General features: G+C 45.9%; 1 protein-coding gene across 1 annotated transcript in view; it reads right to left on the reverse strand.

The window, feature by feature from the left end:
- Positions 1 to 9,132: 9,132 nt before the first annotated feature.
- LOC147457217 (mitochondrial import inner membrane translocase subunit TIM10-like) overlaps positions 9,133 to 23,883 on the reverse strand; it is a 62,077-nt gene continuing 47,326 nt past the window's right edge. The window contains exons 4-5 of the mRNA XM_086513548.1: positions 9,685 to 9,754; positions 9,133 to 9,587 (exon numbers count right to left, since the gene is read on the reverse strand). Of these exons, the coding sequence (XP_086369674.1) occupies positions 9,537 to 9,587; positions 9,685 to 9,754 (121 nt within the window). The 3' untranslated portion in view covers positions 9,133 to 9,536. The remainder of the gene's footprint in view (positions 9,588 to 9,684; positions 9,755 to 23,883) is intronic.

Here is a 23,883-nt window from a genome sequence, read left to right on the forward strand (position 1 = left end):
TGTATTTTGGGTAAGATGCAACGTTCTAAATTTCCAAAGGATGGTTCAGTTCGGGCCACATGCAAGTTGCAGCTTGTGCATAGTGATGTTTGTGGGCCCATGCAAACTCCGTCCTTGGGCAATTACTTGTACTTCGTGACTTTCATTGATGATTAATCCAGGCATGCATGGGTATTTCCGCTTAAAGCAAAGTCCGAAGTTTTTATGTGCTTCAAACAATTTCTGGCTATGGCTGAAAATGTCTCGAAATGTACTATGGGCACCCTCCGTTCCGATCGAGGGGGGGAGTATATGTCTCATGAATTTAATGCATTTCTGGCTAGTCGTGGGATAAAACACCAATGTACAGTGCCTTTTACACCTCAGCAAAATGGTGTTGCTGAGAGCAAAAACAGGTCACTGACGGAAATGGCATGATGTATGGTCAAAAGTCAAGCTTTGCCGCATTCTTTTTGGCTTGAGGCCATTATGTGTGCCACTTATGTACTTAACAGGTGTCCTATGAAAGCTTTGCAGTCTATTACTCCATATGAAGCATGGCATGATAGAAAACCTTCTATTGAGCACATGCGTGTTTTTGGTTGTTTGGCATATGCTTTGGAGCCACAAGCGCAGCGCAGAAAATTGGATGATAAGGCTGTCAAATGTATTTTTGTTGGTTATAGTGCTGAAAGCAAAGGTTATAGGTTATATCATCCGCAAACAAAGCGTATTCTGGTTTCACGGGATGTAGTGTTTGTGGAAGATTCTGTTCAGCCCTTGCTGTCATGTACTAGAGACAGTAATGTAAGCTCACAGGACATTTATGACACTTTGTTGCCTCTTTTCAATGGTGGAATTACGAATGTAAGTTCCAATGAGGCAAAAGTACAGCCTATGGGGGTTTCTGAAAATGTTTTAGATCAGTCTATTACTGATGCAGATGTACATGATGTACTTGATGAGGAAAGGGCTGAAAATGAGCAGGCTAGAGGTTTGCCAAAATGGCTGGTGCATACATCACGTGATAGTAAATTGGATGCACCTTTGTCTAGTCGTACTCGTTCAGGCTCTCGTCATGCATCTTATGCATCAGACTGTTATGCTTTGGCTGTTTCTAGCTTACATGATGTTGAGGAATCTCTTTCTTTTGATGAAGCACAAAATTCAGAAAATTGGATGGCTACCATGCAATCAGAATATGATGCACTTATAGAAAATGACACATGGACTTTATGTGATTTGCCTCATGGCAAAAAGGCCATTGGTACGAAGTGGGTTCACAAGTTGAAACGCAAGCCGGATGGTGAGATCGATCGTCATAAGGCTCAACTTGTTGCAAAACTTTATGCACAATAAAAAGGCATAGATTATGAAGAGACTTTTGCTCCCACTTGTCGTATGACTCCTGTGCGTTTTCTATGTGCATTGGCAGCTCATTTTGGTTGGGATGTACATCAATCAGACATTGTTACGGCTTTCTTGAACGGTGACATATTTGAGGAAGTTTATGTAATGCAGCCTCCCGGTTTTGTCAAGAAAGTACAAGAGGACAAAGTGTGCAGATGTAAGAAAGCTTTGTATGGGTTGAAGCAATCTCCTCGTGCTTGGTATGAGAAAGCTAACACTCATTTGGTCAAACAAGGCTTTTGTAACAGTCCAACAGAAAGCACATTGTATGTAAAGCATGAGGGTGATGTACTTCTCATCATGGTTCTTATGTCGATGATTTGATGATCACTGGACCAAATGAGAGAGATATTGCTGAATTTAAGGCTGATTTGAATGCTACTTTCAAGATGAAAGATTTGGGACTGTTGCATCATTACTTGGGTATACAATTTAAGCAGTGTGATGGTGGTATTGCCTTGTGTCAGAAAAGTTACATAGAGACATTGCTATGTAAGTTTGGACTTGAGGATTGCAAACCTATTGCCACTCCCATGGAGTCTACATGATGCTCGTGATCCTACTGATGTCACTCTTTACCAAACTGCTGTTGGCTGCCTCATTTATGTATGCAACACGAGGCCGGATATTCAGTTTGCAGCCTCACATGTCAGCAGATTTATGCATAGCCCAGGGTCTAAGCATTGGCAGGCTGTCAAGAGGATTTTCCGCTACCTTAGCGGCACTTTACATCTTGGCTATTTTATCCCAAGGGGGGATCATTGCCGCCAGATTTACATGCTTTTTCGGACTCAGATTGGGCTGGTTGTTTTGACACGCGAGTGTCCACAAGTGGTTTTTGTTTCATGCTTGGCAGTTCATGTATATCATGGTTGAGCAAGAAGCAACATATTGTGGCCACTTCGAGTTGTGAGGCTGAGTACAGGGCAGTCTTCACAGCTACGGTTGAGTGCGTATGGCTCATACGCCTTATGGATGATTTGGGTGTTGGACAGGACATTGCCAACATTATCTACACTGACAGTCAGAGCGCATTGGCAATTGCGAGGAACCCAGTTTTTCATGCTCGCACAAAGCACATTGAGGTGCATTACCACTATGTTAGGGAGAGGCTCTCAGCAGGAGAGATCAGCTTGGCTTATGTGCCAACACAGGACAACCTTGCAAATCTTTTCACAAAGGCATTGTCTCGTGAGAAGCTTGAAGCTTTCCGCAAAGCTTTGGGCTTACTCCCCTTTGTGGACCGATCCTGTCCTCAGGGCATGGCACTTCCCTTTACTCATGTGCCAGCTCTCGTTCACCGCATCACTCCACGGGGGATTTGTTACCATATACATGTGGTAGTGATGTGTGTGAACACACTAGGACCGTCGGGGCATTTTTTCCCTCTTTAGGAGGTTTTTTCCCCCGTGCATTGTATATACGCCCATCACTCTAGGGCTATCTATCTTTCCATTGCACACTAAGTAATACACTCTCTATTGTGTGCCTTGAGCTTCCTTCGTCTTCTCCAAGCTGTGTGTGTTTCTCTGCAACCCTAATTCCAACAGTTGAGCCACCTGTGCATACATGCGTATAAACCTGCGATGATAGATTGTGTGGCCTACAAAGCTCTACACCACTTTTGGATTGATGGGAGGTGGTAACTTTAAGATTGCCACGATCTTCTCTAGGTCATGTGCTAAACCTTTAGCAGACACCACATGGCCTAGAAGTGTGCCCTCAGTGACCAAAAAATGACATTTGTTAGGATTTAGCTTTAGGCGTGCCTCTCTGCACCGGAGGAACACAGCAGAGAGCTGAGTGAGGTGTTCCTCCAGATTTTCCATTGGGGTTGAACATTGAGCACCTGAGAAGGTTGAAAAATCATCCATGAAGATGCGAAGATGATCCATAAGCAGAGGACAAAAGATGAGATATACCGCCCAGTTGAAAGAAGGTGGAGCGTTTTTCAACCGAAAAGACATTCTAGTGTAGATAAAAATACCCCAGGGAGTCACAAAGGCCGTTTTCAGCTGATCACGTGGATGGATGCCCAACTGATTGTATCCACTAAACCCATCCATGAAACTGTACAAAACATGCCCTGCTACATCTTCGAGCACATGCTCAGTGAAAGGTATGGGGAAACCATCTGGGATAGTTACCTTATTCAGAGCACGGTAATCTATGCACACACAAATTTTATTGGACTGCTTCTTAGGCGCTATCACCATGGGTGATAACCACTCAGAGTGCTCCACAGGTACAATGATCCCTGCCTCTTGCATTTTTTCGAGCTCTGACTTGACAGCCTCTACATACTTTGGGTTGAGCTTATAAGCTCGGCCTCTGAAGCTTAGCCCCTTCAACCAGAGGGATAGTGTGGAGACCCAATTCTGGTGAGATCCCTTCCAAATCCTTGTAGGACCAAGCAAAAAAATCCTTAAAATAGTGAATAAAAGAAACTACCTAATCAAGTAATGCGGGATGCTCCCATAACCAAGCTGCTAAGAGGACGTGTTGAGGGTTGTCAGGGTCGCCCAGGTTGACTTTTTTGACAGGGTCATGAGGTGTAACTGTGTACTTCAAAAGTTGAGAATTGAGCTGCCTCTTGGAGCTTCGAGACATCATGGCTGGTGTTTGATCGATTGGAAACTCCGCATACTCTTCTTGTAACTATCCTGGTGGAAGCTCCTCGAAGGGTAAATCTTCAGACACATAAATAACAGAGTGCTTTTAAGGAGGCGGGGCGTCCGACCTGGGAGATGTTAGAGGAAGGGGGGAATCATTGGCGAGTTCATGCAGAGGAGATTCCTTCCCCCTTCAGTGATGTGTTATAGGTTCCCCGAGGCCGACGGCTTTTATCAGAGGAACATTTGAATCATGAGAATCAGAGACTAACACACTTACTTCTTTGACCGGTACACTATCTATTGTAGGACTTGGGACATTGGTGTCCGCCTGAGGAGCTGGGAGAGAGAGCGTTACCGGCACAGGTGAGTTTTGAATAGAGACCACATAGCATGGCATCGAGGCGGTAGCTTCCAACCACTGCAGTAGGTCTTCGTCAGACCCGTCAAGTGGGATGGGTTGCTCATGGTCGGGGTTGGACTGTACTGACAATGAGCTGTGATGAACCACTAGATCCATACCTCCTTCGAGCCGAATTGGTTGCATGGGGGAGCCAGGAGTATGTATCCACATGGCGTCGTTTCCCCAATCATGAAGTGCCTTAGTATGCCACAACCATGGTCTACCAATCAGCAAAGGAAATCCTCCCTCCACCTGAGGAAGACTGGCCACCACAAAATCCAAGCTAAATGTGAAGTTGTACCATCAGAGGCACCTTCTCTACTATGCCCACAAGGTAGAATGTCCTCTGGTCTGCTAATGTAACAGTGAATGGAGCACGGCGGGTAGACTGCAGACCTAAGGCCAACATAGTAAATTCTGGAATCAAATTGATCCCAGATCCACCATCCACTATGACGCCTGAGAATTGATGCCCAAGAATAGACAGAGTGAGACGAGGGCTTTTGTAGTCAGTGAGGGGAGCAACTGGATATGAAATCATGTAGGACTCCAAGGGCTGCACAGGTAGGTGCCCGCCACTAGGCCCTGTTTTGCATCAAGTCGAAGCATGTCGTACAGTGACACTTGCTGAAACGTGTTTTTCAAGATAGACTTTGTTGTGGGCTTGTTTCCTTTGATTAGATCTTGCTCTGGTATCGTAAGCTTCTGCAAGTCCTGTACTGCTTTCATGAAAGCACCATCAATATCTGATAGAAGCGAGGTAGGTTGGCTCTTGACACTACCTGCTCGTTTGTCAGCTACTAAGGGAGTTTGACTCATTTGTGTGACAGGAGATGTAAAAATTGGACCAGGGAGGCTAAGCCCAAGAGCAGCTCTCTGTGGCCGTGTGAGCACACCAACCGGCTCTTCCACTTGCTTCAACCCATCTCGAGAGGCAACTACAAGAGTGGAAGGCGGGGCCTGTGGAATGGTTCTCACTGTGATGAGGTTAAGCTTTGGGAATGTAAACTCCTACTGGTTCTGGTTTGTGCTTGCAGATGTGGATGCTCGTTGTTTTGGGCAGTCCTTACTATAGTGATCCTTAGCTTCAGGACAATGTCGGCAAGGAGGGGACCCTTCTGGCAACAAAAATTTGCTCTAATAATGTCCATACTCTCCGCACCTATAGCACAAAATTGACCTATTGGAGGGGCGAGGTGGTCTCTGCCCTTGCTGCATGGGACCGGATGCTGACGTGTAGAAGTTTTGGGGGACTGAAGGAGTACTAGCATGATAAAAGCTGGGAGATGCAAAGTTGTTGTGCATACCTTGCTGCATAGGAGGTGTTGTCAGCAGAGGTGGCAACGGGTTTTAATGGCCATAGGGTGAGACCATGTTGGATGCAGGTGCTAGCCCTTGTTGGAGAGAAGGACCTAGACTTTGTTGAATTTGCCGCAATCCCTTGATATAGTAGCAATCCTTGCCTTCGTGCCCAGATTTTTCGCAGAAGTGGCAATAAGCCCGGAGGGGACAGTCCTGTGGAGGATGCCCTGGAGAGCAACAAGAGTTGCACCAGACCATAGCTTTAGTCTCCTGCTGAGACCGAAGTTCTTCTAGCTCTCTCTTTATTTGATCCAAAGCCTCAAGATGTGGTGGTTTCTCTTGTCTAAGAAAGATTGATTTCTCTTCTTAGAGAGCGTGTTGCAGTTTTAGGGCTTCAAGTTCTCTGCGCAAAGAAGTCAATGGATCAACAGGACTTTCTGAAAACATAGAGGGAGTCTCTATGCGAGGGGGGTTGGTGAACAGCTTCCTACCCCCTCTATCCTAGTAGCAGCTGCGATGAACTCCTCCAGAGTGGCGTCGGGTCGAAGACTCTCTCGGAGTTTTTGTTGAGAAGTTTTGGGAAGCACCTTCTCTACCCACTTCTTAACCATAAATTCATCGGATTGCTGGGGAAGCTTGGCAACCAGAGACTTGGTTTTCGTCATAAGTTCTGCAAACGTCTCCTCTGGCTAGAGCACCATGTTGGCCAACTCATCCAAAACCTTCTCTTGATAGTCACTTGGCCTGAATGTTGCACAGAACTGTTGTCTTAAGGCTCTGCCCAAGTTGCAAAATGGTTTTCTGCAAACTGGTTGTACCATTTGTCTGCTAAGCCATCCAAGGTAGATGGAAAGAGTACCAAATAAGCATCCTGCATATTAATACCACGACCCCTACAGAGAGATACAAACCTCCTTGCATGGTTGTCAGCATCTTCTGAAGAGAGTCCTTTGAAGGTGGAGAACTTGATGTTCACCTTGGCCAAAACACTTGCCAAAGCCTCCATGGCCCCTTGCTGAGCCTGTTGCTCAATAGCCTGCTATAGCAGAATAGGAGAGAGCCTTACTGGAGAAGGTGATCTGGAAGATGTGGAACTTGATGAAGGAAATTGTGATGTATGTGGAGGTATGGGTGATGAGGTTGATGGACGTCTACTAGGTACCAAAGGTCATCTTCTATTATAGTACTTCAGAGGGCTCAGTAGTGCGCTTTGACGCTCGACTGACCGCCTTGTATGACCAATCCAACCAAGCTTTAGGCAAGAAAACCTTGAACTGGTTGAAGACTGGTCTAGACTCTACTAGACCAGGCAAGTGACTAGACCACACTGGACTAGGGACGAGGAGGACTAAACAAGGGTCGAGGAGAACTAGACCAAGGAAACTGGTTGGACCAGGGCGAGAGATGACTAGGGCGAGGAAGACTAGACCAGTTGGACCAAGCGAGAGGAGAACAGTGCAAGGCAAGGTAGGCGAAGCTAGATAGACCCAACTAGCTTCAAGATTTGTACCTCACACAGTGAGATTTCAGTTGAGGTCCCACCGTGATCGCCAAAATGAGAGCACATGTAGCGTAGATATTGTGTCCTGCTCTCTACAGTGGGTGCTCCTCAGTGCAATGTGCGAGACAATCTCACTCAAAACAAAGTGAAAACAGGAAACAATAGACAACAATTGATCTCACAGAGACACAACAGCAACAGTAGACCACAACAAATGACTCGACTATCTCAAAGAACTGAAACAAACGCTAGTGTGGCAGCACACTCAACTCCAACCCAGGACTCTCAGGTACAATGGGGTGTCGAGGCTGAGATGTGCAAGGATGGTGAATAAGTGCTCTGTGTATAGACTCACTCTAGACAACTACGTCCAACCATATATGAAGATAATGATACTAACGACCAAAACGACTACTCATATGTACAATCATAAAGAGCCACCAACAGCTCATAAATGTCTAGTCAGCTAAGTCTATCTCCAAACTGGCCACGATGTCCATTAGACCATTGTCGATATCCTGCCACGTCACTCCCCAGCCCAGAGGGTCCGTCCAATGTGAACCAGACCAACTGTAACCAACTGTCTATCCTGTGAAATCTATAGCCCTACTACAACACCACATCAACACTGGGAATTTGTACCAACCCTATTGAACATATAGATGACACATCATCACTCAAAATTTTAACCAATTTTCGTGCAAATCATCTTAACTTGCATGCGATCGTTATCTTGCAGCACAGCATGCAAAATATGGAATGCATGCACGTCCTATGCATCAACAAATGTGTACAATGGTCACCCTCTCGTTATGGCCCCACTCCCACCGTCGACGAATGGGAATGGTCCTACAGTGGCCATTCCATGTAAAATGTGATCCCACCATGGCCAAGCATTATTACAAGGAATGGCCACTGCATAACCATTCCCTACCCCTTCACGAGATGAATATTGGAATTAGAAAGGACCCTTCTCTTGTAGCTAAGAAATAATGGGACCATTAGATTAACTAAACAGAGCGAGGCACTAGTCAATGCCATAAGATAGCAAAATTATGAGGAAGTGACATCTTGTGGGGATAGCCACGACTTGAAATAATCAGACTTGCTATCATAGCACATACTAATATGGATTTTGTATTGCATATGACCCATGGAACTTTAATTAGAATCTCTACTCTCAGGTGACTACTGATCCTTTTTTATGCTGCAATTATTCTGCATGTGACTCTGTGAGGATGCCTATGCATGGCTGGTGTCGTTTGGTACCTAGCCCTTCAAGTACTAAGCAGCATGCCCAAATGTTTGGAAGGTAAGGTTCTCTTCTAATTTAAGTTGTTAAATAATTAGGTCCCATTCTGTTCAATTAAGACAGTCTCAATGGTCCCATTATTTTCAAATATTTGTCCTATGAAAGTCATGCATCTCTCGTGCTACACCGTTAGAAACAAGCAAACATTTTAATGGTCTCAGCCCCATGCACTGGAACAATAATAATAAATAAACACAGCCTACAATAACAGGTATGCTTGAAGCCTCACTAAACTGAGACAAATGTCCTTTCTTTGAATCGCTACTGATACGAACATGAATACACAATATGATGATCATGTCAAATTTTGTAGATGACAACTCCTTTCAAATATTAAAGATAAACTAGACTTGTCAGAAGGATAAGTGGCACGATAGAACTGTCTCAGGTGGGATAGCAGTTGAAGGCTTGTACTATGACCAAATTGCGAGTAGAAATAGCAAATTTTAAGCTAGAGAACCAGAAAACATCTCTACTTACTAATTAAACTTTCCCAAACAAAACTTGAAGAGAGAAAAATGAGGAGAAAATAAACGTGAGCAAACTGAAGTTGCCATTTAACGACGACGGAAATCACCTACAAAGAACTACCTCAAACAACTACTTACAAAGATGATCGACATGTGAAAATTGAATTTCAAAGACGTAGACAGAACGTTGCACAAGGCAGCTTTCAAGGCAAGGGTCTCTAGGCAAAAAGGTATGCTCCATAAACACACCACAAACACATGTAGCAGCATCTGAAGCAAATTATGTGCTAGTGTGTCGTCATGAGGCATAAAAAGTGGGCAATCTTAAATTGTGACAGGGTGGAGCGAATAAGCGCCTTTCACTACGCAGTTTCAGAAACAAAAGATACGCCTCCAGGAGAATGCACTCCATTTGTGCAATAGACAAGGGGGTCTCGTCGGATTGGAGAAACATCCAACATGGCACCCCAGTCCACTGCAACTTCGACACACAAATTTCCGCCTTGAAGCCGAATACTGAGTTCCTATAAAGCCCCCAGCCCCTCCCTCACATCGGAGGCTTACTCGAATTCAATAGTTGGCCGATTATTGCTGTCACCTAGCAGCCAAATAAAGCCAGCAAAACAGTTCAGAAGCTACAAAGACATACATCCATTGTGGGCCATTCTTATCAGGAACTTGATCAACAAAACTACCTGCCAATACTTGTAGACACATCTATCCACACAGCTGTTTTCCGCAACATTTAAATCGCTATCCTTGAACCTTGAAAAATATGCACCGACAACCTTCAGGAACCCAAAGGCAAAATGCATACTCGCTATTGAACATTCAACAGTTGCTAACAGCAAATAGACAAAATCATAGCTCCTAGAAACAGCACCGACACACCAACAATTTATTTGACTTGCACAACAGCAATAACAAGTGCAGAGCAGCCTGAAAGACAAGGGCCACTCTTACTAAGCAAAGAATAGCTCAGCAGAACAACAAAAGAAAAGCACGCAGCTATCATAAAGGATTTGCAGTTATTATATTGACTTACAAAACAGAAACATACCAACCTCAAGCACCATTTCAAACTCTCCATCAAACATATCACATGAACTATGTGATCAATCAACTTGCAATCAAACGGTTATAACTAAGGAAAAATTACCAAAATACATATACCAAAATACCCCTGAAATTTGCGGAAATTCCTTAAATACCCCTCAAATACCGTTGCTGCAAGGTAGCATTGCAGTAAAGTCGAAAAAAATCAGTGAGAGTTGGTGTGATTAAGGTTGCTCTTTTATTCTATATAATATACCTAGATGAATCCAGGAAAAAGGCCAGATACACCTTCAAGGAAAGACTCGTGATTTTCATCCACAAGATAACATAACCATCACAGAGTAGCAGGGTACGGGTGGGCCCTCCCGTTCCCCTAATGCTTTCCCAGACAGGTCTCAAACGTGGAACGGAGATGGGAACGGAACGGTGTTCCGTCCCCAGCCAAACGGGAACACAAGGCAGAACGCGAACCGGAATGGGCGAAATAGCCAGACGGAACACAAATTTCAAACTTCCAGAAAGTGACCGTTTATGGGTTTTCTTTTTTAAGGCTGTTGGCCGCAATGTGAACATTTTTTGGGGGGGAGAGGAGGGGGTATATATCCTTCCTAAGCCCCAAGGCTCCCCCTCTTCTTTCACAGCCTCTCCCTCAAGCTCTCAATTCTCAACCTCAAGGCTCACCCTCTCCCTCAAGCCTCAAGAGTCAAGGCTCTCTCCTACGACGTTAAAATTCTCTTCTTCTTCTTCTTCTACCTCTCCCTTGGGCCTCAAGGTTCAATCTTTGAGCTCCACCTCTCATCTCTCCCTCAAGGCTCAAGCTTGAAGCTCCATCTCTCCCTCTCCCTCAACTTCAAGGCTCTCTCGTCGAATAGATCTTTAAGGTCTCTTGGGATAGTTTCCTACGACGTTAAAATTCTCTTCTTCTTCTTCTTCTTCTCCCTTAAGGCTCAAGCTTGAAGTTGAAGCTCCATGGACCATCTCTCCCTCTCCCTCAACTTTCAAGGCTCTCTGTCCCTCTCCCTCGGGCCTCAAGGCTCAGGCTCGCTCTCTCTCTCTCTCTCTCTCTCTCTCTCTCTCTCTCTCTCTCTCTCTCTCTCTCTCTCTCTCTCTCTCTCTCTCTCTCTCTCTCTCTCTCTCTCTCTCTCTCTCCGCCTGGTGGTCAGCAAACCCTAAACGCGCAGCAGACAGTTGCTCAAAACCCTAATCATGCATCAGAAATCAGCTCTACAGTTCTCTCTCTCTCTCTCTCTCTCTCTCTCTCTCTCTCTCTCTCTCTCTCTCTCTCTCTCTCTCTCTCTCTCTCTCTCTCTCTCTCTCTGCGCCTGCCCTGCGCTCCCGCTCCCGCTCCATCTCTCCATCACCCTGCCCCCCCCCCCCCCCCCCCCCCCCCCGTTTTTGTCTATTGCGGGTTAATCCCCCTCCTGTCTATCGTGCGTCCCCTCCTTTTTTGTCTATCGTTGATTATTTTAGCCTTCGAGTTTTTTATTTATTTATTGTCCGTTCACTGTTTAGTTTTAGTCTATCGCCCACCCACCTCATCCCCCCCCCCCCACACCTCACTCTATCGCCTATCGCTCCCGTCCCCCCCCCCCCGCTGCTTCTCTCTCTCTCTCTCTCTCTCTCTCTCTCTCTCTCTCTCTCTCTCTCTCTCTCTCTCGGGACTGTAGCAACAAGCCCAACCTCCTTCTGTTTGCGCGGCACCACAGCAGGAGCATCGACAGGACTTTAATCCCTCTCACTGTGCAGCAGCGCGCCCATCTTTGAACACATGGCGGACTGCAATGACTGAGGACGTATAGCCCCAGCAGGTCAGCACACCATGGCCACATGAATGACACTGTGAACCTGCGAATTTCTAGAAGCGGCCTCTCTGTCAGGTCCTCACCTACACGCACCATGGGACCCAAACCAATACAGCAAACAACCCCCCCGAAACCGGACATCATGGAAGGGAATACGCCACAATGCTCATTACGAGACATATGGGGACTCATCTCCTCGATGCACACCACCATCATGAAGCAAAGCGATGAAATCAAAGACCTAGCTCTAAAAAACCAAGAATTGGAACACAAGCTCCAAATGCACGACCTACGAGTCCGTCACCAAGAGGAGAAGATGCAAGAGCTCCAGGGTGCTCTTGATAAGCACACAGCTACAATGCAAGACACGCTAGCCACACATGATGAAAAATGAATGTATCTGAAAATGTGGGCTCTTGGAAAGATGCATTGACAAACACACCAATGCCTCAGACTTCCTCAATGAACAGACATGTATGCTAATGAGGATGACAAAGAATACACCGAACAAGAGAAAAGAAAAATGAACATCGTGATACGGGGCATCCCCGAATCCGACAACGAGAAGGTCATTACCTTGAACACCGACATCACGGAAATGATCTCCGCTAACTTCGGAATGCATGATGTGGTGGTATATGGTGCACATCGAGTAGGCAAGAAGAAACCAAAAGCAAATCGGGCAATCGTGTGCACACTTCTGGATGCCCGCAAGAGGGCTATTATCCTCGAAAATGCCCGCATCTACTTAAAGGATAGCGCACTATACATCAGTGAAGATCGAACGCCGAACCAAAAAAAGACCAGACGTGAAGCATACGAAGCTCGCATGAACAAAAAAACAGCCCAAGCCAACACGAAAGGGGAAGCAAAAGAGGAAACAAAATGACAATGCTAGACCCATGGGTTCACGGAACTACACGTGACAAGTTGGAATTGCAAAGGCTTCCCGTGGCATAAAGGAGAAGGATTAACGGAAGTCCTACCACAAGCCGATATTCTCTTTTTATTGGAAACATGGGAACACGATGCATGTAGAATACCACACATTGAAAGATATGTCACACACTCCCTACGGATGCCATGTACAAAAATGAGGGGACAAGGAGGAGTCGCATTGATATACCAAGAGGAACTCAGAAAAATGATCACAATTTGCAAGACAGATGCTCATAACCGGTACATATGGATCAAGTTTGACACAAAACCTAAACCTATGTTCATTGCCGGGTGCTACATCCCCCATAGAGAGTCACCATTCTATGGTGCCTTCAATGTAGAGAAGAATTACCCTTTCGAGGATCTGTATGCCGATATCCATGCCTATGCACAAGAAGGGATGATTATGCTTATTGGGGACATGAATGCTCGCATAGCACATGCGCAAATGCAAATGGTGGATCTCATGACACCTCCAATGCTTGAACATAATGAGATACTAGATCCCACATGGGAGAGATGTTCGAAAGATCTCATTACAAACCCGCAAGGTATTGCATTGCTCAGTATGATGACATCCTTACAACTAATCGCCGTCAATGGAACAAGTAAGTTTGAAAAATCGGGAGAATGCACATGCTACACGGCCAACAAAGGCATGAGTGTTATTGATTATGTATTGATTGCATATGCGGCATCCCATATTGTAAGTAATTTTACAATTGGGAAGAGGTCACCCAATTCGGACCACACCCCAATCCATGTATGGCTACAAGTTCCCACTCAAAAAGCACAAAAACAGCCCGATGCCCGATCATGGACATACAAAATGCAACTGGACAAGAAAAGAATGTATGCAGAACATCTAGACAATGCACTTGCTCATGTACCCATGCCATCACACATTGAACAAACATGGCCAATTTTCAAACAAGCTCTATGTGATGCCGTGGAACAAACAATGGGAAAAACGCATCGGCGAGGAAATCATGTTAAAGGGCTACCGCATAACCCATGGTTTGATGAAGAGTGCAAATATGTCAAAAAACAATTGCGGGCACTGTCAACGACGAACACGGAATGGGAAACTCTATCAAAAGACTACACAAATCTCAAGAGGCGGAAAAGAAGAAACTATGAGCTACGCACGGAGACACAAGCCATAGCCAACTTCAAGAAAAATCCCAAAAAGGAATGGCTGAAAATAAAAGGACGGAGACATGACATTATGGGGGACATAAGCTCAGATGACATGTACATGTATGTGGAACAACTATATATGCATAATAATGCGGAAGAAATGCCACACATGCAAACCGATCCCCATGCCCAAGACCACTTTGATTCCGTAACGGTTAAAAAAGGCATATAGAAACTTGCAAATGGGAAAGCTCCGAACATACTACACTTGAACTCAGAAATGCTTAAATGGTTAGGTATGAGAGCCAGAGAGTGGATACATAGAATGCTAAACCAAGCCATTGTTCAAGGGCTACCCGAGGATTGGCAAAAGAACTAGATCAAAGCACTTTACAAAAAAGGGGATGTAAATCAGCCTACCAACTACCGTACCATTATGGTAGGATCTTGCATGGCAAAGCTTTTGGGAAGCATCTTAGAACAAAGCATAAGCACATGGGCAGAGACAAATGGAAATGAGCAAAAGAACAATCAGGTTTTCGACCAAAACATAGCACCATTGATCACCTTGTTTCACTCAGGGTATTAATGGAAGAGAGTCGGCTAAAGGGAAAAACATTATACTGTTGCTTTGTAGATTTCACTAAAGCCTTTGACACGGTCCCGAGAATGGGTATATGGAAAAGGATGGAATGCATAAAAGTACCGATGCATCTCAGGAGTGCGGTAGCACGTCTCTATGACAGAGTCATATGTCAACTAAAAACGCACGAAGGGCTGTCCAAAGCTTTCTCGAGCAACATGGGGGTCAAACAAGGATGCCCTCTCTCCCCTACTCTTTTTGGATTGTGCATTGATCAAATAGAAAGCTTCCTCCCTCAACTAGAAGGGGATGAACTAGCCATCGGGATGCTTACACTTCTCATGCTCATCTATGCAGATGATGTGGCTCTTTTCGCCCATGACATTACAGCTCTACAGAAATTGGTCGATGCGTTACATGCTTTGTGTGAAAATGTGGGTCTATCAATCAATGTAGACAAAACAAAGTTCATGATTGTAAAGACTCGTAAGATGGATATCCACGCCCCCCTCATGTATCAAGGGAAACAAATTGAGAAAGTCGACAGTTTCAAGTACTTGGGGATTGACATCACTATGCTTGGGGACAATGCGCACATAATAGAATTGACATTGGCCATGCCAAGTACTATCAATTTGAAAACATAAGCACACAAAGGAGCATAAAAAGATGGGAGATAAAAGCGACCATTTTTTAGACATGCGTAGTGCAAGCCATCCTCTACGGAGTGGAAATCTGGGGAGCAAGCATTTCAGCCCACACATGGAATGAAATTGAAAAAATTCAGAAAAAGTTTCTATATCGACACATGGGGGTCAAAAAGACGACACCATACTCCGTGCTACTCTTGGAGACAGGCAAGAGACCACTAGAAATGAAAGCATTGCAAAAAATGTACACGTATATCATAAAGTTCAAAGCGATGCCTACTACTCGAATCCCCCGCATTGCATGGGAAACGGGATGTGCGCCGCAAAAGACAAAAAAAAGCAAATTTCTATCATCGAGCCTCATACAGGACATTAAGAAATGGTTTGCTAAATGGAATGTAGAGACATATGTGGACATGCTTATTGAGGAGGGCAAGGAGGGAGAACACATGCTGAATTTTGAAATTGCATTACTAAATAGCCTCCACACCAAGTGGAAGACAACGCAACACCGCTCGAAATTTGAATACTATTGCAAGCATGTCAACACAAAGTATTGGGAAGGCTATAGCACACACCCAATGGAAGCCCAGGCCCACATACGAACACCCATGCCCCACATGGCACGAAGAGCCATCTCTTTGATGCGCACAAGGTCACATATGCTCAAAATAGAAACAGAGGGCTGGCTGAAAATTGATGCTTCTAAACGGATATGCACATCATGTACAATGCAAGCTCCCGAAGATGAAGCACATGTGACATTGGAATGCCTAGAATACGCTCACATCCGGGCTAATTTTCAACCACTTCTAAGCAGTTGCTCTACCTTTGCGGACCTATTATCCAAGACAGACCCCTCCCCTACAACTATCGGAACATACCTCACCCGCATACTTGAGCATCAAAAGACACTCATAGGAACACAAAAAGAGAATAACACACACCACACCATACACCCCCGTGAGGGGAGACTATGTATCACTTTGAGGTCCCATGGGTCATTTCTGGCCCCCCGCAGACGTTAATACCAAATCAAATCAAATCAAATCTCTCTCTCTCTCTCTCTCTCTCTCTCTCTCTCTCTCTCTCTCTCTCTCTCTCTCTCTCTCTCTCTCTCTCTCTCTCTCTCTCCACACCATGATAGACATTTGAAAGGATCTTCCCCCTTTCTTCTTTTTCCCGCAATCCCGAAATGGCCTCCCCCGCCGTCAAGGCCTCTCCCTTGGCGAGTAGACTGAACAAGGCCACATTCATGGCTACCAACAAGCGTCTCGCCGCCCTTGAAGAAGAAATGCAAGCATGGAGAAAGGAGATGAACGAATGGCCGAAGGAGAAAGCGGCCATCCTCGAGGAAAGAGATATGATGAGGCAAGAGATTAGCATCCTCAAAGCGGAGGTCGCTTCTTTGCGAGACCGGCCATCATGCGAAAAAGGAGACATTGTCGAAGTGAAGGAAGCAATGAAGGAGGAGCTTACAAAGACCATCACCGAAGCCATCGAGATAAAAACAAAAGCCATGGCTGACTCTATTGAGGGAAAGATGGATGCTAAGGAGGAGGGATGGGTGGAGGTAGTACGTAAGAACCTCCGGAGGGAAGTCAAAGAAGAAGCCCAAAAAGACGAGCATCTCATCATACAAACAACAATTGAAGAGGAAAAGATGAGACAAGCACGGAGTTCAATGTCAGAGTGACAAGCGTTATGGAGACAACTACCTCTACTTTCGAGGAGGATGCCAAAGGGCTATGTCTCAAGCTTGGCTACAAAAGCAAATCTCTCCCATTTGCCAAGGTTTGGAGAGTAGGGAAAGATACAACCAAGAAAAGAGCTCTCATCCTCCACTTCCCCAACGAAGAGGAGAGGACCACTTTCATAAGAAAGAGGGTAGCATTGCGTACTCTATATATACCTTGATGACGATCTCACATGCATGCAAGTTGAGCATCAACGAGCATGCATGCCTCGAGTGCTACAAGCCCGCAAGGAGGGCAAGAGAGCTATCTACAGAGACGTCCGTGTCATCATTGATGGCAAGGCTATCGACTAGGGATTCGCGGCCTATGAGACACCTCACTCAGAGCTACACATGGCGGTATGGAACTACAATGGTTCCTTGTGGACGCATCCCCGGAGCCTAGAGGAGGTGATGGAGGACCGAGATATCATGGATTCGCGGCCTATGAGACACCTCACTCAAAGCTACACATGGCGGTATGGAGCTGCAATGGTTCCTTGTGGACGCATCCGGGGAGACTAGAGGAGGTGATGAGGACCGAGATATCATACTTCTGACAGAGACACACATGAGAGCCCAAAGAGAGGACTACCGAGGGTACAGGGATATGTATGGGAGTCATCGCACAGAAAGAGTATGCGTCAACACACTTCCAGAGGCTCAGGAGGGGTAGCAGTATTATATAGACGAGACCTACAGGGCAGGATACAGATTGTGGCTAGAGATGCAGAGCCGCGCTTCATGTGGATCAGAGTGGGGCTACATGAGGGAGTTTTATCTACATTGCCTTATGCTATTTCGCCCCATCAGGATCGAGGTTTGCCACAGTCAGTGGAGACACAACAGGGGGTGACAGAGAGTTTCAGGAGAGAGACGGAGAGGCAAGAGGAGATACATTTTCGCCTTATGCATGCCTAACACAGGGGATCATAGAGTACTCCAGCCTTGGCAAAGTCTTTCTCATGTGAGACTTCAACGGAGGACACAGAGCAGACTGTGAGACCTATGACTTTGAGGATTCCGAGCTTCTACATCCACTAGATGAGGCAAGAGTGGATAAGACATCTGTCATCAACAGACACAACAGCCCCCACACTCTATGGGAGACATCTACTCAGACTAGGCCCACAGCATCGTCTCGTTATCTATAACGGGATGACCCGGTGGCCCAACTCAGGAGGCCTCCAGGCATCCCCTCATCAGCACCACAAGGAGGGAGTACAGTGGACTATGTCATTGGATCTAGAGAGGCCACACACTTGATCACATCCCTAACCATCCCACTCATACCCATTGGGACGGACCACACTTACATCTCACTCTCATTGGATAGCACACCCCCACCACACACACTAGCCACCTACACACCTCACACCACTATCTACTTCACACATGATCTCTCTGACATATATACTTAGCACGTTTATAGTGGCATATATCACCTTGATCCATTTGCACCCCTCGACACACTTACTGCACAACTCTCATTTGTTCTACACGACTCGGCACTCATCAGCTTCCCACATCACACACGCACTGGTAGCACCACTCGATCTGGGACCATGCCCCAGAACAGATGGTATGATGATGTCACGTGCACATCTAACCCTATGTGCATGTGGACAAGCTGCTGCAGGTCTAGGGTTCAGGTCAGCTTAGGAAGTGTTATGGCACCTTTATGAGCCTGTGCGCAGGCCATGCATGTCCAGGCACTTAAGAGTAGTTGCATATCCTCTGGTTGCACACAGCGTTATCACCAGCATGACATTCAGTACCCATCATGAGCATTTGACAGTGCATAGAACCCATTTTCCCTATTTACTCATTTTTCACTTATTTATTAGTAAGTGACTTTGTTGGAAAAGTGAGTAGGGCAAATTTGCTAAGTCACTATATAAGTCTTAAGAAACCTAGCGCTAGTACCTTCTGGCAGAAGAGGCAGAAGAACTTCCGGCAACTTGCAGTGCACCTTCTTAGCAAGACCGACAGAAGGCCTAGCGTTTTCAGCCGACAGAGCTGACAGCGTTTTTGGGATTCCTTTCCATAGCATTTTCAGCAACAAAGTCAACCTAGCGTTTTTGCTACAGATCAGCCTGGCGTTTCCAGTTTGCAGATTCAACCTAGCGTTTGCAGATTCCGGTGTCAGATCAGCCCCAACACGTCAGCGTTTTCAGTTTCCAGCCCTTAGCCTCGCAGATCTCACCTACCCGCAGCAGATCCTTGCCGTACCGTCGAATCAGCCAGCATTTTCAGATTCAGCCAGCTGTCCGCAGATTTCAGCATCTGCGTTTTCAGCGCATCGTCGTCGCATCGTCACCATCATCGTCCTCGCCGACACGGTGTCAGAGATCAGCAGAAAGTCAGCGTTTTGCAGATTTCAGCAGTTCAGCCCTAGCCTTTTCAGATTGCAGCCCGACCTCGTCGTCGTCGTCATTGTCGTTGACATCGTCGGCAAGTCCATTGCATCTAGACCATTGTACCGGATTTGTGCAATCAATAGCATAGACCTCTCTCGCCATAGAGAGGGGGCCTTTGGAGCATAGTAACAGGGGACGCCCTTTTTCGGGCTTCCCGTCCCCACTTTTCCGTCCCCACTTGCCGTCCCGCTCTCTTTTTTACACTAAAAATCCATTTCAGCCCCGTCCCCCGTCCCCCGTTCCCCCGTCCCGGAATGCGTCCCTTGTGACTATGCTTTGGAGGAGGGTTTGAGAACCGTCTGGTGTTGTATTCTTATCTCTCTCTCAGTCTCAACACCTTCATTCACAATTGCATTCACTTTGTTTGTGATCATTGCATTCTCTCTCACTAAAGGAATGGAAGGCTCTCCCTTCCGTAAGTAAAAGGAACCCTTGAGCACACTTCGGAGCACTCATCTTGAGCAAAGTCAACATTCACTTCTTGCTGCACCTTACAGATGACGAGTGCAGAGAGCTATAGAGACTCCTACGCGCGCAACGGGCCACAGGCGAAATCATTGAGAGGGAGGCTCGCAGACAGATGAGGACCCTCACCCGCCGTAAGAAGCGGGTTCAAGGAGGCACAGGAGCTAGATCTTTACCACCTACTCATGAGCCAGCAGGATTCAGCACTAGCCTAGCGCCGATTACGGGAACCCCGCCCATCCACCCCAATTGAGGACCCCCAGAGATGGCATGATTATGCTCAGAGGCTTTATGAGATTCCAGGGCAACCACCCATGCCAGAGCCCCCAGGACCACGCCCGACCACATCTACTTTCTTTACAGCAAGGGAGAGCCATACGCCGCCTACAGCATGGGTGCTACATGGACCACACAGGTATGTAGAGTGAGCACATCATATATGCTGCAGATACACTTGCCCCTTTCATCACAATGCTCTTCAATAGGGTATTAGCAGAGGGATTGCCTTCAGAGTGGACTTGTCACAAGGCGGGCACCACGTGCCAATAGAAAAGAACAGACTGAACAACTTTAAGCACTTCAAATAACAACTGAACTGAAATGGAGAGAGACGACACGCGACACAGAGTGGCGGAATTCCACCCCAGAGAGTATTGGCCCCAAACCTTGGCGCCCCTTTCGGTATTTCTTTATATTGCATCAACACAGTACAAGCCGGTACTCAAGACTCTGCACCTTCTTCAGGAAGCATGCCAGAGAATGAGCCCTAGCCTCATATTTAAAGGCCCTTGGCCTGAAAAGCAGTTATAGTAAAAAGCCTTTAAAACTCAAAAGCTTCTGGTTCAAAAGCAAAGCCAAAAAGCTGTCAGCGCAATTTACGAAAATCCGTACAGCCTGCCAAGTCATCAACCAACGCAAAACGCGGAAATCCGTACAGCCTGCCACATCATCATGTCAACGCAATTTTCAGAATCTGTCTGTTGTCCTTAGGGTTAGGGTTAGGGTTAGGGTTAGGGTTTTTGCAGTTTTAGAGTTAGGGTTTCTAGAATTAGGGTTTGCAGGTTTTAGGGTTAGGGTTTCCAAAATTAGGGTTTCAACAGTTAGGGTTTCTGGCAGAAATTAGAGTTTAGGCCCCTCGGCCACATCTGTAAGTTGACTCCATTCTTTAAGCTTTGACACATCAATAGTTTGTTACATCTCCCCTTCTTGAAAGAGAGTAATCGTCCGCGATTACAACATATCTGCAAAACAACTCAAGTTAGTTCAAAAATTTCCGAGGGTCATTCCGAGGAATAATCAGTTTGCTCTTTTTATTAAGGAGTTAGCTTCTCCTTTCTGCTCTTTTGATCAAAGAGTTAGCTTCTCCTTTCGGCTGTTTTGATCAAGGAGTTAGCTTCTCCTTTTTCCAGATCGGAACTCTTGATATTCCTCTCATCCAATTAGGAATATTCAGTGGTCACAATGCAACACAAATGCTCACATATGCATGTTACAAGACATAGAAACATAAAGCCGCCGATGAACACTCCTCCCGCATAACCTAACAAGGTCCGGGCCGGGAGATATTCAACGACTCCCTCATCACTTCTCCCGCATAACCTAAAAACGTCCGGGCCGGGAGATATAGAGGCCTTTTACAACCAAACACCCCCCAGACCGCAGCCTGCGTCGTTTGGAGGTGCTGAGAGACTTCTCAATACTCCTCCCGCATAACCATCTAGGTCCGGGCCGGGAGTCACAACAACAATTATTTTACAAGCATACAACCAAACGCTCCCCAAGCATCGGCCTGCGTCGTTCCGAGGTTCAAACAATACCAAAACAGTATTTCTCACTTCTCCACCCGGGAGTAAAATCACCAATCATTGAAACCAGTATCAAACCAGAGTCAAACAATTCAAACTGGCACCAAAACAGGTTCAAAACAGATACCATCCATTTCAAACAAAGTTTCAAACAATACTTTCTTAAACAAAGTTCAAAAGTATCTAACTATAAAACAACTAGAGAGTTCATTCAAGATTTTGTTCGGACAACCGAACTTTAAAGACGACTGGCTTGCCCTTCTGCATCACGGTGATGGTTCAGTTCTAGACTTGGAGAGTCGCATCATTCTTGTCATGCCAAGGCATGCCTAATAGAATGTCACAATTGCCCAACTTCATGATGTGGAAATAAGCTTTTCCATGATAATCTTGAATAGTCACTGGAAGAGCATCAATGAGCGGTACTACTTTCTGAGTTTGCCTTGTGGCTAGCTCAACGTCAATTTCTCCACCCTCTGCATCATAATCAAAGTGCATCTGCTTTAAGAATTCTGGATGGATGAAGTTCTCTGTAGCTCCGGGGTCAAAGAAAATAAGGGCTTTGAAACCATTGACTTTGCCATATGCTCGACACAATTCATTTGTACTCTCAAGGCGTATGCCATAAATATCAGGAACTAGTCCAATAACAGGTCTAGCTCTCTTAGCAGGAGGTGGCGCTGGGGTTCTGTCGACCGTTGGTGCGGGCGTAGGCTCCTCTGGTCTATCAGTGCGTTTGGGACAATTAGAATGATTACGCCCTGTTTGAAAGCATCCAAAGCATCGGCCTTCTTGTAGTAAGGTGTCTCGTTGTTGAGGCGTCAAACGAGGCCTTTGCGGTTGATTTTCACAAGACTCTCGAGAATTTGTTCGTTGTTGCCGAGAGTTGTGGTTAGTGACCGGAGATTCTTCTGTGGTAAACTATAGCTTTCCCTTCATCAGTTTGTAGCCGACCGCGGCATGGTCCATAAGTTCTAGCATGGTAGAGACTTGCTTGGATAGACAATATTCCTGCAATGGTGATGGTAGTCCAATGGTGTATCATCCGCATTGGGTCTCCAAGGGAACAGATCTAAAGAAGGACATCGGAAGGTACACATCGAGAAACCTTTGGTTATATTCGTCCATGGTTTCAGTGGCAAACATTTTCAAGTTGCCCCATTCTGCCAAAATCCGCACTTCAAACATAGAAATCATGTAACTACGTGCAAAAACTGTCATGAAAGCTTGCCAGGTCCTTGGAGCATGCGGTTGTGTCGCGATTGAACTCCACCATTGCATAGCATTATCTTTAAGAAATCCCGCTGCTCGAGAAATCTTGGATTCTTCTGTATAGTTCCCTAAAGCATAGATGTTGTCGAATTGTTGAGAGGAACTGCAATGCTTTCTTGCGATCTTTCACCCCGGAAAAAGTGAAAAATTTGACTGTCGTGCCACCATCTTTGAAATCTTTGGGTTGGTTTGGCACATATCCCGGGTATGGATAATAAGGGTATTTATATGGGCTCCAACCATTGTAGCCTGGTGGCGATGGTGGTGGTGGAGGTGGGGGGAATGGTTGTGACAAAGGCGATTGCACTGGATCAGGTCAGATGGCTGCATCATATTCCTGAAGACTCCCCCAATCGGGACAGACGACTGAGAAGGTTGCCGGTTGGAAGCTCTCGTACTTTCTGGTGCCGGAGGAGGAGGTACCACCTGGGGCATCAAAGGGGGTAACATGTAGTTCAAAAATTGTTGAAAACCTTGCAGCATTGGAAGATTCTGTTGAGGATGCCGCGAAAGAATGTCGTGAAGCTCGTTGAGCAAAAACTGCAAATATTTTGCTGAATCCATGAATTCCAAGTATTGGGTTCTTAATTGGCTTATACCCTGTAAGACACTGCGGTGCAGACGGAAGCGCGCCCGATGCGCAATGAAGTAAGGGTGGGAGTGGCTAATAAGTCCGGGTTGGAGGGCGAAGATACCTCAAATCAAATTCCATCAATAGCTCTGTCTTGAAATTAGCTCTGTCTGCTCTTTTGTAGGACCGGTATGCTTTCAGAAAAGCACATGCCTGATGCTCTGATACCACTATCACAAGGCGGGCACCACGTGCCAATGGAAAAGAACAGACTGAACAACTTTAAGCATTTCAAATAACAATTGAACTGAAATGAAGAGAGACGACACGCGACACGGAGTGGCGGAATTCCACCCCAGAGAGTATTGGCCCCAAACCTTGGCGCCCCTTTCGGTATTTCTTTATATTGCATCAACACAATACAAGCCGGTACTCCAGACTCTACACCTTCTTCAG

The sequence above is a fragment of the Adiantum capillus-veneris genome, chromosome 5 (assembly GCF_014529385.1).
Source record: "Adiantum capillus-veneris isolate H3 chromosome 5, ASM1452938v2, whole genome shotgun sequence".
Taxonomy (NCBI): Eukaryota; Viridiplantae; Streptophyta; class Polypodiopsida; order Polypodiales; family Pteridaceae; genus Adiantum; species Adiantum capillus-veneris.